At 49.3% G+C, this 16145-nt stretch overlaps 1 protein-coding gene and 1 long non-coding RNA gene across 3 annotated transcripts in view; one reads left to right on the top strand and one right to left on the bottom strand.

Moving 5' to 3' along the window:
• Positions 1 to 10453, top strand: part of ANP32A (acidic nuclear phosphoprotein 32 family member A) — a 38036-nt gene extending 27583 nt beyond the window's left edge. For both annotated transcript variants that reach the window (XM_020880502.2, XM_070468709.1), the window contains exons 2-7: positions 2315 to 2464; positions 2697 to 2819; positions 5150 to 5348; positions 6741 to 6838; positions 8967 to 9030; positions 9231 to 10453. In XM_020880502.2, the coding sequence (XP_020736161.1) occupies positions 2315 to 2464; positions 2697 to 2819; positions 5150 to 5348; positions 6741 to 6838; positions 8967 to 9030; positions 9231 to 9292 (696 nt within the window). In that variant the 3' untranslated portion in view covers positions 9293 to 10453. The remainder of the gene's footprint in view (positions 1 to 2314; positions 2465 to 2696; positions 2820 to 5149; positions 5349 to 6740; positions 6839 to 8966; positions 9031 to 9230) is intronic.
• On the bottom strand, positions 4752 to 6743 carry LOC139035560 (uncharacterized). The gene is made up of 2 exons (XR_011488156.1): positions 6523 to 6743; positions 4752 to 5620 (listed from the first exon to the last, which is right to left on the bottom strand). It is a non-coding gene; the product is annotated as an uncharacterized lncRNA (long non-coding RNA).
• Positions 10454 to 16145: the final 5692 nt, after the last annotated feature.

The raw sequence follows: 16145 nt of genomic DNA, 5'->3' as shown, positions 1-16145 counted from the left end.
GGCTGGTGGCCACAAGAATAGAAGCCCTGACCCCTCTAGAGAACCACATGTCTGAAATCTTTGAAGGTGGACTGGAAAGCCTCCTCATATTTGTCTTTCCGTAATGGAACTTAAAGAATTCCCTGGGCCTTCCAAGGAAAGGAGTGACTGAAGGAGCCTAGTCCTGTGACCCCAGCAAGAACTGCCCACGAAGGAGGTGGCACTTGCTCCCCGAAGACCTGGCTTCTTGGCTCTGCACTGACCTCCTGCCCCGGGGCAGAAGGCCTCATGGGGTTTCCTCCCGGTGTCCTGCCGGTGACCTTGAGAAGGGGGCTTGACCCGGACATCTGTCCTCCCCTGAAGAGTGGGAAAGGACTTAACTTCCCCTGTCTCAGATTCAAGGGAAAGGTGGGCCTTGGAGCCGGTGCCTGGCTGAGAGCTTGCTGGCTCCGGATAGGAGCTGCTGCACCTGGCTTCACCCCTCCTGCCAAATTGCTCCTGTCCTGAGTTGAGCAGGCCACCTCTCTCCACCAAGGAAGAAGACAGCAGGGCACCTGCAGGGCGCTGTGGCCCAAATAGGCCCTGAGCTCTCCTAGTCTGACCTCTGGCAAGGGCAGACTGAGGGAGGGGCACAACACCTGCTGGGGATTCTCTTCTCCCATGTGGACATGTGTCCCAGTGATACCCGAGTAAGAGGACCCTGTGGCGGACAGTCACCCTGGGCAAATGGACCTGCCCAGAGGTGGGGAGCAGCCCTGGACAGTGACTGGTCAGGATAGGCCTTCTTCGCTTATCCAAGAGGAAAAAAGGCTTCGAGGGGCAGGAATGATAATGCAGGTCTGCTGTCGACAGGACAGGCCTGGCTCAAGTGACCCATGGGTGAGAAATCCAAACCTAGGGATGGAAGTCCCAAGGAGCATCGGATCCAGGCAACATGAGTACACGTTTCCTGGAGGCTGCAGAGACCAGGCAGGTGGGAGTGCAGTGTCAAGCACCAGGTGCAGCCAGGAGGGATCACCTTTAAGGCACCCACCATCCATGGAAGGCTGGGGAGCAGCCCCCTCTCAGCTCAGGACAGGAGTGGAAAGCTCCGGGCATCTGGTGGCAGGCCAGGCACCCTGGCGTCCCTTACTGACACCCCTGGGTCATGGCAGGCTTGAGAGCTGATGACTCTTCCTCAGACTGTCTCCCTACCATCTGTGCTGGAGCCTGGACCCTCTCCTTTAGCCAAGTCTGCCTTTTAACAGCCCAGTGAGATGGTAGCTCTTCATCAGTTCTTTCTCCCTCACTTGAAATAAAGGCCTTAGGGCCCAATTCTGGATAAGAAGATAAGAGAGGGGCTCTAAGTTCTCTTAACAGGGCAGAACCACCTCCAGGGAGGAAGGAGGCCTGCAGGGCCACAGAGGTGTCTCCAAAGTCCAACTCTGGACCTTGCCAAGCCCAGCATTTCTGTGTGGGTTCATCCTGGGCTTGTGGATGTCCATTTTCCTTGCCCATTGGCTCTCAGGACCTGAAGAGCAAAGTTTAGAACTGTGGTATTCCATGTGGTAACTTTGATATATCTCTTTGCATTTTGATTCATTAAAGCTGAATAAAACTTAAAGCTTAGCTCCTCAGTCTCACCTTACCGGGCCACATGTGACTAGTGGCTTCTCTCCTGGATGGGTTTCCATCGTCACAGGAAGTTCTGTTCGACAGCACTGGTCTACAGAATGGAGAGTCAGCGGGGTCCCTGGTCTGCAGCCCTTACTGTGGGGCAGGCCAAGCCCGTGACCAGGTGACGACTGCCAGGCTGGGTGGGCTGGCTCTGACTGTGGTGGCAGGATAGGGTTCAGGTACATCCCGGGACCCATCCGCATGCAGAGGGTCATGGACTCAGAGGTGAAAAGACAGTGGAGACTGAGGAGGGGAAGTGGTAGGTAGGGGGCCTCAGGAAGGTGGTCGGGCTGGGACCATGGCGGACCCTAGGGTGAGGGGCTCAGAAGGAATGGCAAGTCCCAGAGGTTCCCTAACAGCATTGTGGCTGGTGCAGTGCGGAGCCTGGGGGCTGAGGTGCGGCAGCAGGGTTGGAAAGAAACTCCCAACCTTGCTGTCAGCAGTGGGGTTATCGGATTTGTCTTCTCCGGTCCAGCCAAGACGCCTGTCCAGAAGGGCCCCCTGGTTCTGCAGTTCCAGTCACCCCAGCACCTCTCCCCTTTTAGTGTTGCTAAAAGCAGAGAAAGACCAGGGTGGGCGCTGGCGCTGCGATGCTTCCTGGTCTGCCTCCTGTCCTCCCCCCATCCCCAGCCTCAACCCCCGTTCCTCACCCCGATTCATTCCCTCCTTCCCTTCCCAGGTAAAAGAGCTCGTCCTGGACAACTGTCGGTCGAATGAAGGCAAAATCGAAGGCCTCACAGATGAATTTGAAGAACTGGAGTTCTTGAGTACAATCAACGTCGGCCTCACCTCAGTCGCAAACTTACCAAAGTTAAACAAACTTAAGAAGGTAAATAGAGCGGAGGCACAGGTGGGCTTGGGAGGTGGGCTAGGGAGGAGGACCGGGCCATTTCTCCAGGTTGAGGAAGCATAACTGCAGGGGAGCCAGGCCGAGCCCCAGCACACCTGCCCCTTCCCTGAGCTGACTCCCTTCCTGGCCCGTCTGCAAAGAGCTGAACGCCTGAGCCCAGAGCCTTCATTTTAAGAGTCGTTTCTGCTTTTTCTCTCCCTTCCTCGTTTAGCTTGAACTAAGTGATAACAGAATCTCAGGGGGCCTGGAAGTATTGGCAGAAAAGTGTCCGAACCTCACGCATCTAAATTTAAGTGGCAACAAAATTAAAGACCTCAGCACAATAGAGCCACTGGTGAGTCATCGGGGCCTCCCCTCTCCTCTGGGATGGGAGGGGTTGATACCAGGGAACACTACTTTTACATTTGTATGACATGCTTTTTGTGTTTAATTATGTGCTATGAGATGGAATTCTGCTTTGTGTATAGAGAAACTGAGGCCTCGAGAAGTAAAGAGAGCTTGACCAAGAGCCTGAGGGTGTGAAGGATGCTGTAGGACCCAGGCCTCAGTTTCTGGTCCTGGTGCTTTTCCTCTTAGAGTTCCCACTCAGCTTTGGAAACCCGAGCTGTCGTTTCCTTAGGCTGAGAGCCTGGCTTGTGCCTTTCACTGGGGAGAGGGGAGCCATCCAGGAACTCAGCTGGCCCTGAAAGTGGCTGCCTGTTTTCTCCTTGGGTCACTGCCCAGAGGTTGGTGCCTCTGAAGGTGGGTTGGGCCTGATGCAGGTCCCCTGGGATGACAGGAAGCTGTGTGGTACTGGAGTCCCATGCACTTCTCTAAAGGGTGTAGAGAAGAGTGACCCTGCTCAGCAGTCCTGGCTGTGATGGTGACCATGGACTCAAAGACCTGGGCAGCATGTCCTCCTTTGCTTGTCCACATAAAGCTGAGCACACCCAGACTTCAGGATACACTCACCAGAAAAGGGCAGGTCACGGTCAGAATAGCAGTTTCTGTGTTACCCATATCCGAGTGAATGTATTCACTTGACTTTAAGGAAATCAACTATAAGATGTACCATTGATTAATTTTTGATTAATTAGTCATTGATTCTATTTTTTAAAATATAGAGATACTACTGCATTAAACTGACACTTAACATAAATATATACATAAGAGTTACTTCGTAAGTTGGCCACCTTAGAATCAGGAAAGGGCCATAAGGATATTTGGCTAAGTTTGCACCTCTCCTTTTTCTGGGTATAGAAGGTGGCAGTTGGGGCATCTCTCAGTTTTGGGTTCTTGTCCAAAAAGCATTCCTTGTACTTCGTGGGTACTTGAGGGGCTGGTTGATGTGCCTGTGTGGCAGAATGGGAGGCTGGCATTTCTCCTCCAAACTCAGGCTTTACCTGCCCATCTGTGGCATGAGGTCAACTACGAGAATAGATTTCCCATAGAACTTTCTTTTAGGACTTCTGATCTCCTAGGGGAAAGCAGCTATATTTATCTAGCTAGAAACTTCGATTTCATAATTTTATTATAAACTGAAAAAAAATCTTCGAAGTTCTGTGTATGTGTGTTTTGGGAGGCAAGTTATGGAGACTGTACATGCACACGTGTGCACACACACACACAGTGTTCTTTTGGCCTAGAATACTCGTGTTTTTGTAGTTTCTTCCCTGGTTATCGGTGTGATTGTTGTGTTTCACTCACTCCTGAGAGTGGGGAACCGCATTTGGTTGGGAGAGGTGGGCCTCACCCACCCAGCCCACAGCCCAAACTCCCTCCCTACCCTTGACCTTCTGCTGAAAATGACCAGGTCTCAAATCAGGAAATCTCAAGAGAATGACCTTGTTCCTGACATTGACCTTGAGAGACAGTTTCTTTAATCACCAGTTAGGCCTGGCCCCACTGGAGCAGGGACTTGGCCTGAGGTGGGTACCTCCTCCTGGAAGATGAGGGAACTGGAAAGATGTAGCTGTTTCTTGCCAGCTCTGTGACCCTGTCACTTCCTGGGCATCAGAATCCAGCTACCAACAAGTGTAACATGGACCAGAACCCGTCAGTTAAACCCATCGGTATTAAGTGCTGTGGACAAAATCTGGATCCTTCATTGGTTCTTCTCTTGTCCTTTTTGACAGGCAGTATTGCAGAGTGTAAGAACACAGGTCTGAAGTTGGACTGCCTGATCAAAACCCAATTCTATGCCCTCTGCTTCCTCTTCTATAAAATGAACTAATAATTATTTCTGCTTTATTGGTGTGTTGAGGATTAACTGAGTTAATACACAAAGTGCAGTATTAATTGCCTTTATTATTATTCCCAGAAGGAGGTAGTTTGCGTTCCTGTGGCCTTTTCAGTTCCTCTCTGGCTTCTCAGACACAGGGCAGGCTCCAGAGCTCTTGGCTTGTGCAGCAAGAGAGCCCCAGGTTAATTTCAAACTTGTCCATGTTATGGCAAAGGCTGTAATTGCAGAATAGAAGTGCTGGCATTGGGTGAGGCTTTGAAGATCCTCAGTTCCAGCCCCCCATCTTTCACATGAATGAACAGGAAGCTCCCCACCAGGGGTGACACAGCCAGGCGGAGCCAAACCGGGGTTTGCTCCTCACCCATGAGTTCTGCATGCCGTCTCACGTCAGCCCACCTGTCTCCTCATCCCGCTCACCGGCTGACTTTGCTGTTTCCTTGCAGAAAAAGTTAGAAAACCTCAAGAGCTTAGACCTTTTCAATTGTGAGGTGACCAACCTGAACGACTACCGAGAAAACGTGTTCAAGCTCCTTCCGCAGCTCACGTATCTTGATGGCTACGACCGGGACGACAAGGAGGCCCCCGACTCAGACGCCGAGGGCTACGTGGAGGGCCTGGATGACGACGAGGAGGACGAGGATGGTGAGTGGCGCCAGGGGAGGCCAGGCCGGGTCTTACAGGGGGGCAGACTGGGCGTCGCTGGTCCCTGAGAGCAGTCGACCTCTTTCTAGAGCTGTGGAGGGGAGCAGGCTGTCCGCTTTGTTTACTGCTGTCGTGGTCTGTCTCATTGACTGACACCCCTGTAGTAACAGGGCCTGAGCCCAGAGAAACATCCGAGGTTCTCCAACTTCATGGTAACTCCTTAGAAACCATCTGAGGGACATCCCTGGTCAGGGAATTAAGATCCCACATGCCTTGCAGCCAAAAAAGAAAAAATGTGACAGATTAAAAGACTTTAAAATTGGTCCACATCAAAAAAAAAAAAATTGAATCCTCCTTTCAGTTTCTTTCCCTTTTCCAAAGTCCTCCCCAAAATGAGATCCTACGGTGTCTCTCTAGTGTGACACTGGGCTTGGATTTGCTTCCGGGGAGGAGATGAGCAGGTGGAGGAAGGTGGGGCAAGGCCTGAGGGTCCCCTCTTCTCATCTAGGGTCCAGTGGTGGAGATGAGGTCATGGCCAGTGAGATTGTGGGGCCCCCTGGTGGCTGCCGCCCATAGGACCCCATGGCAGGACCTGGGGGGTAAGGACTCAGGAGCCCCAGGGATCTTGGAAGCAGAGGAGGTTGTAGGCAGCACCCTGGGTGGTGCTGTAAGGAGTCAGGGACTTACAGGAAGGAGAGAAGGAAAAGGAAGGAGGACCTCCTGTCTCATCTCCTCTCCACACTGCCAGCTCAGTGCCACTTCCCTGCAGGCCTTCGTGGCCAAAGTTGAGTGAGATCTTGCCTGAATAATTCACAGATGAGAGTGCTTTTCCCTTCTTAGGTGGGAGTATTTTACTAGGTATTCAGACATCCTCTTTGGCTTAGTTTGTTCTATCTTATGCTGGGACAGAAAAGTCTCAGGACTGGAATCCTGAGACCAGGCTTCTAAGCCCAGCTCTGCAGCTGACTCCTTGTGTGACCTTGAACAAGTCACTTCTCCCCTCTGGGACTCGACTTCCTCACCTGTAGAATTTGGCTTGATGCTCTCTCTGAATGCATTGACTTCTTGGCTTTCCTGGGCTCTGTAACTTGGCTCTCTGATCTGGCATTTTCTCTGCCATCTTAGCTTCCATGTGGGATCTTTCCTTTTCAGAATACTTGGGAAGAGGGCTTACCTTTGAGGTCATTCTAGGATGCTTATCTTTTGGATGACTTCAGGCTGTGTTCAGTCACATTAAAGCATCCAGGCTGTGAGCTGGGTGGGTGTGGGAGTTGTGGCCCCTTTATCAAGGAGTGCGTCTCCTGTGCCAGACCCAGCAACCTGGGGCCTGTACTGTGGGAAAGAGGGGTCAGCTCACCACCCCTTTGTCCTTGTCCCCATTTCCACTCGCAGAGGAAGAGTACGATGAAGATGCTCAGGTAGTGGAAGACGAGGAGGACGAGGAAGAGGAGGAGGAAGGGGAAGAGGAGGACGTGAGTGGAGAGGAAGAGGTAAGAGGCTGGGCTGGGCTGGGGGACCATCTCTTGGAGTCCCCCTTACTTGCTTTGCTGCGTCTGAATCTGTCCCACTAACTGTCTCACTGATGGGCCTTAGCAGCCAGGAGCCCTGAATGTGTATTGAATCATTTTAGGGCCTGTTACTAGGCTGATTTGGGAGAGGCTAGCCTTGCAGTCGGCCTGGAAAAGAAAGAGGGGATTCTGGAGGCCAGTAAGGAGGGGACTCTTCTGGGACAGCCTGGCACTTGTTTCCATGTGAGAATCAGTTCTTATAGAATCCACATCCCCATTTTCCACCTTTTTGCATTCGTGTGTTATTTTAGATACTCAGTGAGCACTTACAGTATGCTGGGGAAAAATCAAGGGCTGCCTTGAACTGGTGGGTAATAGGATAAGACACTGCTGGATTCCACATCAGAGGGTGGCAAGGGTCCCCTGCACACAGCAGATAAAGTGCCATCATCCTAACACACTGGCCGGCATTCTTTTTTAACAAGGTCTGGGATGTGTCTGTGACAGGGTGCAGCCCATTTCTGCCACTTGCTAGCTGTGTGTCCCTGGGCAAGTTGCTTGACCTTCTGAGCCCGTTTCTTCATAGGTGTCATTTTACAGCTGGGTTGTAAATAGGGATCAACTCACTGGATTGTTTAGAGGATAAAATAATTTGTAAGTAAAACCCCTAAGGACAGGGATGTTTGACCACTTACTATTTTCGGCTTTCACACCCTTCAAGGTCCTGGCTCTCTATGTGCCTGGTTTTATACTTGGATGGATGTTCTGAGTCTTTCTAGAGCACAGTCATTTTCCCTGACTTTTCAGCTTTCTAAATCTGACTGCAAAAGTTAGAGAGAGAGAGGTTTAAAATGGTGACAGCACAGACAAGGTACCTGCCTTCTTCCTTAACTTCCTGTCTCTCCCCGTCAAGGGCACGAACACCTATCTGCCACACAGGCCCTCTCAGGTGGGACCTCCTGGCTGGTCCCTCACGCTGGGGAGAGGCAGCTCGGGGTCAGAGGAAAAGCTGGTGATGTAGGCTTGGTTCCCCGCAAGTGGTGCTGCTGGGTGTCTCTGCCCTGGTGCAGGCTGCTATGTTCACCTCTAAAGAATATTGTGTATTTTAAAAATAGAGACAGCAAAACGGGCTCCCTCCTCTCCCCCACCAGGACAGGGCAATAAGGCATTTTGCCTAATGGACTTGCTCTTCCTGTCACGGGCACCTCCAGAATGCAGGTTTTTGTTTTGGGATTGGGTGGTGGTGGTGTGTTGTTTTTTCTTCTTCTTCTGTAATCTCATTGACCATCTGCAGATTTCCAGCTTCCAGTAAAGGAGAGCTTACACACACGCACACAGTCTTAGCAAACAGACTGATTAAGGAACTATTTGGTGACATTATGAAAGGATATTTCCCTTGACAAAAAGAAGTCTATTGCCAAGTTCTTTTTAAACAATGGGTTGCCTGGTGCTTCAGGAACAGTATCATACAGATTCAACTAGCCTGGACCCCCAGGAGCAGCATAAAGTGTGGTCCTGGGTTGAGGGTGAATTCACACCCCTTGCTGAATCTCAAGGAGCTGGGAGTGATTTTCTTCAAGGAGAGGGGAGGACATGGCATTTTCCCTCTCCTCCCAAGTGATCCAAGTTTGTAAGGAAGTGAAGGGGCTGGGTAGGGTGAGGCTGGACCCGCCCACGGAATCTGGATTGGGGTTTTCCCTTGAACCAAAACTAGATTGAGGGCAGATGGAAGTTCAGCCCACTTCATGTGATGGAGAGTCGGCAGGGGAACTCGTTCCCCTGGGCGGGCACACTGCAGAGCTGCCCGAGTTACAAGGACTCCAGTTCAGGAATTCTTAACCTGGGCATCAAATCCACTCCCCACTCCCCACTCTTGCAGGTATTGTGTGTGATACAGGTGTTTTCCGGAAAGGGGGTTCAAAGCTTTCTACAGATTCATAAAGGTCGTCCTTCATGTAAAAGAACCTCTGCTTTAGATTCACCTGACCAAGCCTTGGGGGTGCTGAGAGGCTGGCCCTCACCTTTCTGAGCTCAGCGTTGGGGAAAGTGGCTTCTTCCCCATGTCCGAGGCCAGGGCATTCCTAAAATCCAGTGTCGTCTTCTCTTCTAGGAGGATGAGGAAGGTTATAACGACGGGGAAGTAGACGATGAGGAAGATGAAGAGGAGCTTGGTGGTATGGCAGCCTTTTTACTCTCTGAGGGTAGCAGGCTGACCCCTTTGGTCACAGTAGATTGCTGGGCCCTGAGGACCTGGCCTCAGTTTGCCAGGGACAGCAAAGCATCCTAAACTTGGGATCCCTGCTTTCCCGGCGGGTGGACGGAGTCAGAGGCGAGATCCATGTCTAACCTGAGTGCCTTTTCCTTACTCTTCCAGAAGAAGAAAGGGGTCAGAAGCGAAAACGAGAACCTGAAGATGAGGGAGAAGACGATGACTAAGTGGAATAACCTATTTTGAAAAATTCCTATTGTGATTTGACTGTTTTTACCCGTACCCCCCCAAATCCCGCCCCCCGAAACTTATTTTTTTCTGATTGTAACGTTGCTGTGGGAACGAGAGGGGAAAGTGTCCTGGGGGTTGTGGGGGGAGGGAGGGTGGGAGGGGGTGGAATAAAATACTATTTTTACTGCCACTCTTTATTTTTTTCCCCTAATTTTTCTTTGTGTCTGGTTCTGTCCCTGTAAATGCAATAGCTGAGTACACACAAGTGAACATTTGTTCCTTACCCTCAAAGAGGACGATTTGGAGATCTCTGACATTTCCTGATACTTCCCAAGTCTCTTGAGTTGATTGGAAGGCCAGGGCTGGCCTCAGTTTGGTTTCTCAAAGCCCAGGAGGGCTGCGCACCAGCCACGTCTTACCTCTTGTTCCGGATCCCATGATTTTCACGTTTCTTCGGCCTGCTAGAGGCAGCAAGCGCCTTGGCTTGTAAATAGCAACCTAAAGGCGAATCTTGGCACTGGTCGGGGGACCTTCCCCGTCTTCCATCCCCTTTCTCTCTTCCCAGACGGTGGTGGGCTTTGCTCTCCTGAGAAGACTCTGATGTCACTCTTGAGTGATGAGCCAGAGAGCTGGAAACGGCAGGCTTCAGAGTTTAGGAGTAAAATGGATTCGGTAATTCTAATTAAAAGAGAAGAAGCAAACCCTCAAACTTCAACCTCTTTCAAAGATATAAAAAAACAAAACTGTCCCTATCTTGTTCTGTAAAATATTAGAACGCTTTGTTTTACAAAATGACAGGAGAATTCTTCTGCGTGTCCTGCTCGGCCTAGACCATTTTTACAGTCCTAGGCACGGGAGACACTGCTGCATGTCGGCTGGGTTTTTTTTTCATACACCCGAGCACGGAAAAACTTAATGCAAAATTGTATTTTCTTACCTAGTGGAAATCTGAAATGACTGCAAATTCCTAGTGAATGTACAGGTTTGCTTTCCTATCCCTCTTCTGGATTGCTTTCCAAGTGACGTGTGACTTCCTAGCCCATGTTTCATCTGTATAAAAGAACATCTGCACCGGTTTTCCTCCCCCTCAGAAGAGCCAAACTTTGAGTTTTATGTCTGTTTGTCATTGATAAATTTCAATAAATCTTTTTATACAATTTTTTTGGGGGTGGCTTCTTTGAGTCCAACAGGCCCTTGGTCTATGATGTTGTCTAGATAACCTGCTAGCTGACGGGGCGGGTAGGGGGCAGGAAGCTTCACGTTGGTTACCTGATAAAATAGTTTTTCTTACAAGATCTGTAACCTGATATACTAAGTTTGGCTACTTTGGGTCTCAACTCAAGACTTGGTGTGCAGTCTTCATTAAAGACTGGATTTGGGCAAGGAAGCGGTGGGGGATGGGGGTTTTAAAAGATAAAGATATTATAAAAAGGTTTATTAAACACCAAAAAGCCAGCCTTGGGACCTTATTTTTAGTTTATTGTTTTATTGTTCAGACTGTAAAAAGAATACAGGAAAACCAAAGGAACATACAAAACAGATTTGTTCCTTTTTCATTTAGAGTTAAGTATGATAGTTTCTCCCTCTGAAGAGGCTTCAAAAGCATATGCCTGAAATGGCTATGCAGTAGTCCATTAATTTACTTAATTCTAACCAAATAGTAAGATATTCAGGTTATTTTCAGCTTAACCACTAGACATTGTGTTACACTCTTTGTGAATTTTATAGTCCAAATGCTTAGGAGTCACTGTACCAAAAATTGACATTTGTAAGTCTCATGTGCAAGGTTCTGTTTTCCAGAGATCATACCACATCCTGTGGTAGTTGATAGATACACATAAATTCATTTTCAGCCATAAGGGCTTGAACCTCACAGCAAGCTCTAGATCCTACGCAATTCCAGCAGAAAGAGGTGCTTCTCAGGAGAGACTGACCCACCCCACCCTCTGGGTGGTGCCCGGATACCTACTGCCCCCTTCTTCGGAGCAGATGGACATTTTCTGGCTCCAGGCGTAGGTTGGGGAGGTGGCCTCCCAGAGGCCAGGTGCTGCGCCTGGCATCAGGACTGTGAGAATGGACTGGCCAGGTATGCTCTGTTCTGCCAGAGCTGGTAAGGAAACGTGGGAGTGGAGTGAGATTCAGAGACACAAGCCTGGTCTCAGGTTTTCTGATATTGACTCCTTCTATAAGGGCTTTTAAGAAATCAGTTAATTTCACATAGATTGAAAATAAATTGTAAAATGGATGATGGTGGGTGGGTTACTGCCGATGAGACCCAGGGAGGAAAGCCCTGTGTGTGTCAGTCATGCTAAGCAGTCACATCAGCCCTTGAGATAAGGTCTTACTGTGCCCATTTTACTAATGAGGAAAACAGGTCCAGTGACTTGGAGGTATGAAGAGCAGGAGGCAGGGTGAAACCTAGGTCTCTTTGGTCTATTTCCATTTCATCGAACTTAGTCACGTATGGCAAGTGGGAAGAGGAAGCTCAATCGGAGGGAGGGAGGCAGTAAGCTCCTTACTGAGCTCTTGCTGAATACCTGGTATCGCGTCTCATTGACCTGATTGAATCCTCACAGCCATCTTAGGTAGGTGCCATAAACCTGGTTGCCATAATCCTTGGCTCAGAGAGTGACAGGCCCAGGGTCATGCAGTCAGATAAAGGCAGCATCAAGGATAAAGCAGGGATGTATGGTTCCAGCACCAGCCCTCTTAATCAGGTGGTGGTGGTTTGGTCGCTAAGTCGTGTCTGACTCTCAGGACTCCCTGGACTATAGCCCTCCAGTCTCCTGTCCGTGGAATTCTCCAGGCAAGAATACTGGAATGGGTTGCCGTTTCCTTTTCCAGAGGATCTTTCCCACCCAGGAATCGAACCCTGGTCTCCTGCGTTGCAGGCATTCTTTACACCTGAGCTGCAAGGGAATCCCTCTTACCGGGTGGGTCAGTCAGTGCAGAAGATCCCTGGGTCAGGAAGAAATGGAAATTTATTAAAGGAGGAAATGGCAACTTTCCCTTGGAGGAGGAAATGGCATACTTTCCCAGCTGTGGACAGAAGACCCTGGCTGTCCAGGGAGTCATAGAGTTGGACCCAGCCGAGCACACGCACACACACCAGAGTTTCTGCAGCCTCCTCGTCCCCCAAGCTGCAGCCACCTCTGTGAGCCAGCTGTGTTGAAGCAGTTACCCCTGTTCGCCCTTGGTGCCAGGTTTCCCCCCCAGGGAAACCACAGGATGGACCCTTAAGACAGAAGGGCCCTTAGAAATCACCTAGTCCTCAACCAACCCTCTCATTTGATGAAAGAGGAAACCAAACCCAGGGAAGGCAAGTGATGTGCCCAAGGTCATCCTGCAAGGCAGTGGCAGAGTGCAAACTCCCATTCCTGGCTTCTGAAGAACCACGTCTCACAGCTACATCCTGTGGTTGCAGGGAAGCCAGCTGTCATGAGATGTAGAATGTACACAGTGTAACGTCTTCCAGAACACAGCCAAGTCTTGGGGGGACAGGATGTAGTGAGTGTGTGACACATCTGTTTCATGTGACTTTGGAGTTCACCTATGTGTTTAAATATTCACAGTGGGTTTGCCTTCCTGGTAGTGTCTGAGGTTGATCATCCTAGAAAAGGGTGCGAATTTCTTGATGGAGAGAGTAATGTGATGATTTCTTGATCATGAGTTCCTTCTTTGTGTCATGTGCTGTATCTACTGCCTCCCTCAATCCTCGTACAGGTTTCAGAGATAAAACCAAGGCTTAGAGAGGTGAAACAGCTAGCCTCAAACTTGTCTTTCTGATGCAAGAGACCTTGTTCTCATGCACTACATTGAAAGAGTCAGGCAGATGAGGGAAGAGGGGATAAGCAGTTCAGTTTGTCTCATTTGCTGACTTGCAAAGGCTGTTTTTATCCTCATTCAGAAACTCATTGTTCTTGGTTGGAAAGATTCCCACAGTGGGTCCCTAATAAGCAGCTTTGGACAATGGCAGCCCTGAGTCCCGGGACCAGCCCTTGGACAGGCCCCTGTGGCTGGCTGGACCAGGGGTGAGCGGGGCCAAGGACTGGAGATAGTGAGACAGATGAGGGCAGGTCTGAGGCTTCATCTGCCTGAATGAGGCCCTCAAGGTAGCCACAAATATGCCAGCAGATGGAAAGACGGGAGACAGATTTAAAGCTGATGGGGCTTCCGTGGACTGCTTACGGTCTGTGATTGTAGGGGCTGATGCAGGGGACATCAATGGAGTTGCCCACCAAGCATCAGCTGCTATTGGTCAAGGGACCAATGAAAGGACTCACACAGATATGGACCACTCCCATTCCTGAAGTTCAGATGGGGCTGACCCCCACTTCTGTGGTTCCTAGGATGAGCAAGTGACCCTGTCCTGGCCAATCAGCATATTCCAAACTTTGACCATAGTGACTGGTCCGAGGAGAGCCTGGAAACCAAATTGGTTAAATGAGGCTTGGTCCTTGGGATTTGGAAAATTGAGAAACCTACTACCAGGGGTAATGCGCTGGGAGGATGGAGGGACATCCCTTGGGGAGAGCCTCTGGACGTTTCTGTTTTGGCCTGAGAGAGTCCTGACTAATTCAGAGAAGTGAAGATACCAGCATACTGGCATGCATAGAACTTATTGTTCGCTGGACTTTGTACATTATTTTGCTTGTTTCTCAGAATAATCCTGATGGTCATCGTTATCCCCATTTCAAAGACTGAACACATATAAGTACATGATAAATATTAGCTGCTCCGTGCCAATCAGCCTGGTGTTTCCCAAATTGCCCTAGAAAGGATCCTCGGGGATTGACAGACTGCCAGGTGTTACCCCTGGGAATTCTGCTCAAGGAGCTCTGGATGAGGGCCCAGGAATCTGTATTTTAACAAGTACCCTGAGGATTCTCAGCATCAAGGACATTTGGGAAATGCATTCGACTCAATCCCCACCACAGCCTACTGAGGAAGGTTATTACAGCCATTTTTATTTAAAGTTGAGGCAAGCAAGGCTCAGGAGAGGTTAGGTAACCGGCCCAAGCTGACACAGGTGGCAAGTGACAGAGCTGGGGTTTGAACCTGATCTACCTGACTTTCACACTCCTTGTGGAAGGGGGTGATAACAACTGCCTGTATGTTTCACGGGTCATAAAAGACTCAAAAGATGGAAAGAATGTCACAAAGTGGAAAGTGAAAATCACTACGGAGAGAGAGAAGTGGTGATTTACTAAAAAGAAGCCCAAGTAACAAGAGAAAAAAAAGACCTAAAAGTAAAATTTACTCAGTCATGTCCAACTCTTTGCGACCCCATGGAATTCTCTAGGCCAGAATACTGGAGTGGGTAGCCTTTCCCTTCTCCGGGGGATCTTCCCAACCCAGGGATGGAACCCAGGTCTCCCACATTGCAGGCAGATTCTTTACCAACTGAGCCACTAGGGAAACCCAAGAATACTGGAGTGGGTAGCCTATACCTTCTCCAGTGGATCTTCCTGGCCCAGAAATCAAACTGGGGTCTCCTGCACTGCAGGCAGATTCTTTACCAACTGAGCTATCAGGGAAGCCCTAAACCACTTGGTAACTGAGATGACCTACATGGAAGTTTTTCCTCCCTTTTAAAATTTGCGTATAATAAAATTCGCTCTTGTGTCAACCACCAGATAGACTAGATTTTAGTTCATAGATCTTAGTTGTAAAAAGAAATGGATCAACTCTCTGGGAATGTCCTAAGTCTTGTTGATGGACTTCTGAGAGTGTTACAAGTCTTGGCTGGGACTTAGAGGAGACTGGACTTACATCCTAGCTCTGAGACTAACAATTTGGGTGACTGTGAACAAGTCACTTTTATGTTCTATAAGAAGAATGACATGGGCTGTGAGTCTTCTGACAGCCTTAGTTGATAGTTTGTTACATTCTTTCCCTCTCTGCCCTGAGGCTCCAGTTTAGGCTTTATTGAATGTGAAGTTTAGAAAAGGCATTCAAGGTAAGAACTCTGGGATAACAAAAGGGTTAAACTTGGGAGAAGCAGTCTTTCTGCTGAGGTAGGAGCTCTTTGATGAGAAATTAGCAAAATGTCTTTGAGGTCCCAACCTATAAATAGCCCAGTCTTTACACACCCACTATTGCCTGGGTCGTCCAGCTGGGCCAATAAGGAAGCAGAGAGAAAACCAGTCTGAACTGAGTGTTCGCCAGGTGCCCAGAGCTTGACACAGGTGCTCTGATTTCATTCTCGCAGCAGAATCCACTTGGAGGTACTTAGGATTCTTTTCACTTTCCAGATGAAGACACTGAGGTTCAGAGACACTATGTCATTTGCTCAAGATCACACAGCCCAGGAAGGCATGAGCTGGTATCAGAACCCATGGCTTCCTGGCCTGAAGGATGGAGGTGTTTCCTCACTTCTCAGATCCTGAGAAGCCTACACTGAACAGCAGTGAGATTCATCTTCACCAGATCTTGGTTTGACTAACTTCACATCTTTTCTCAAGAATCTAGCTCTCAGAACCAGTGCACTCCTCCCACTCATCTCTGCGGCTCTCCAGACTTCTAAGTTTGTGACAAAAACAGCCTCTCCATGGTCCGTGGAAATAGATGTCTTAAAACAAATGTGATCAGAAGCTCAGGAACAAGGAGGTTGGATGGCTACCTCTGGAGAGAGCGACACTAGATGTTTTAAAGGATAAATAGCAACCCCTTCTGGAACTTGCCTGGTGGTCTAGTAATTAAGACTTTGTGCTTCCAACGCAGGGGGCTTGGGTTCAATCCTTGGTCAGGAAACTAGGATTCCACATGCCCCATGGCCAATGACAAAAACAGCAAACAACAACAACCGCCCCCTCCCCAGCAACTCTTTCTAATGCTTGAAAAATAGGA

This window comes from Odocoileus virginianus, chromosome 6, assembly GCF_023699985.2.
Source record: "Odocoileus virginianus isolate 20LAN1187 ecotype Illinois chromosome 6, Ovbor_1.2, whole genome shotgun sequence".
In the NCBI taxonomy this organism is placed as follows: domain Eukaryota; kingdom Metazoa; phylum Chordata; class Mammalia; order Artiodactyla; family Cervidae; genus Odocoileus; species Odocoileus virginianus.
This window is presented reverse-complemented; position numbering and strand designations above follow the sequence as displayed.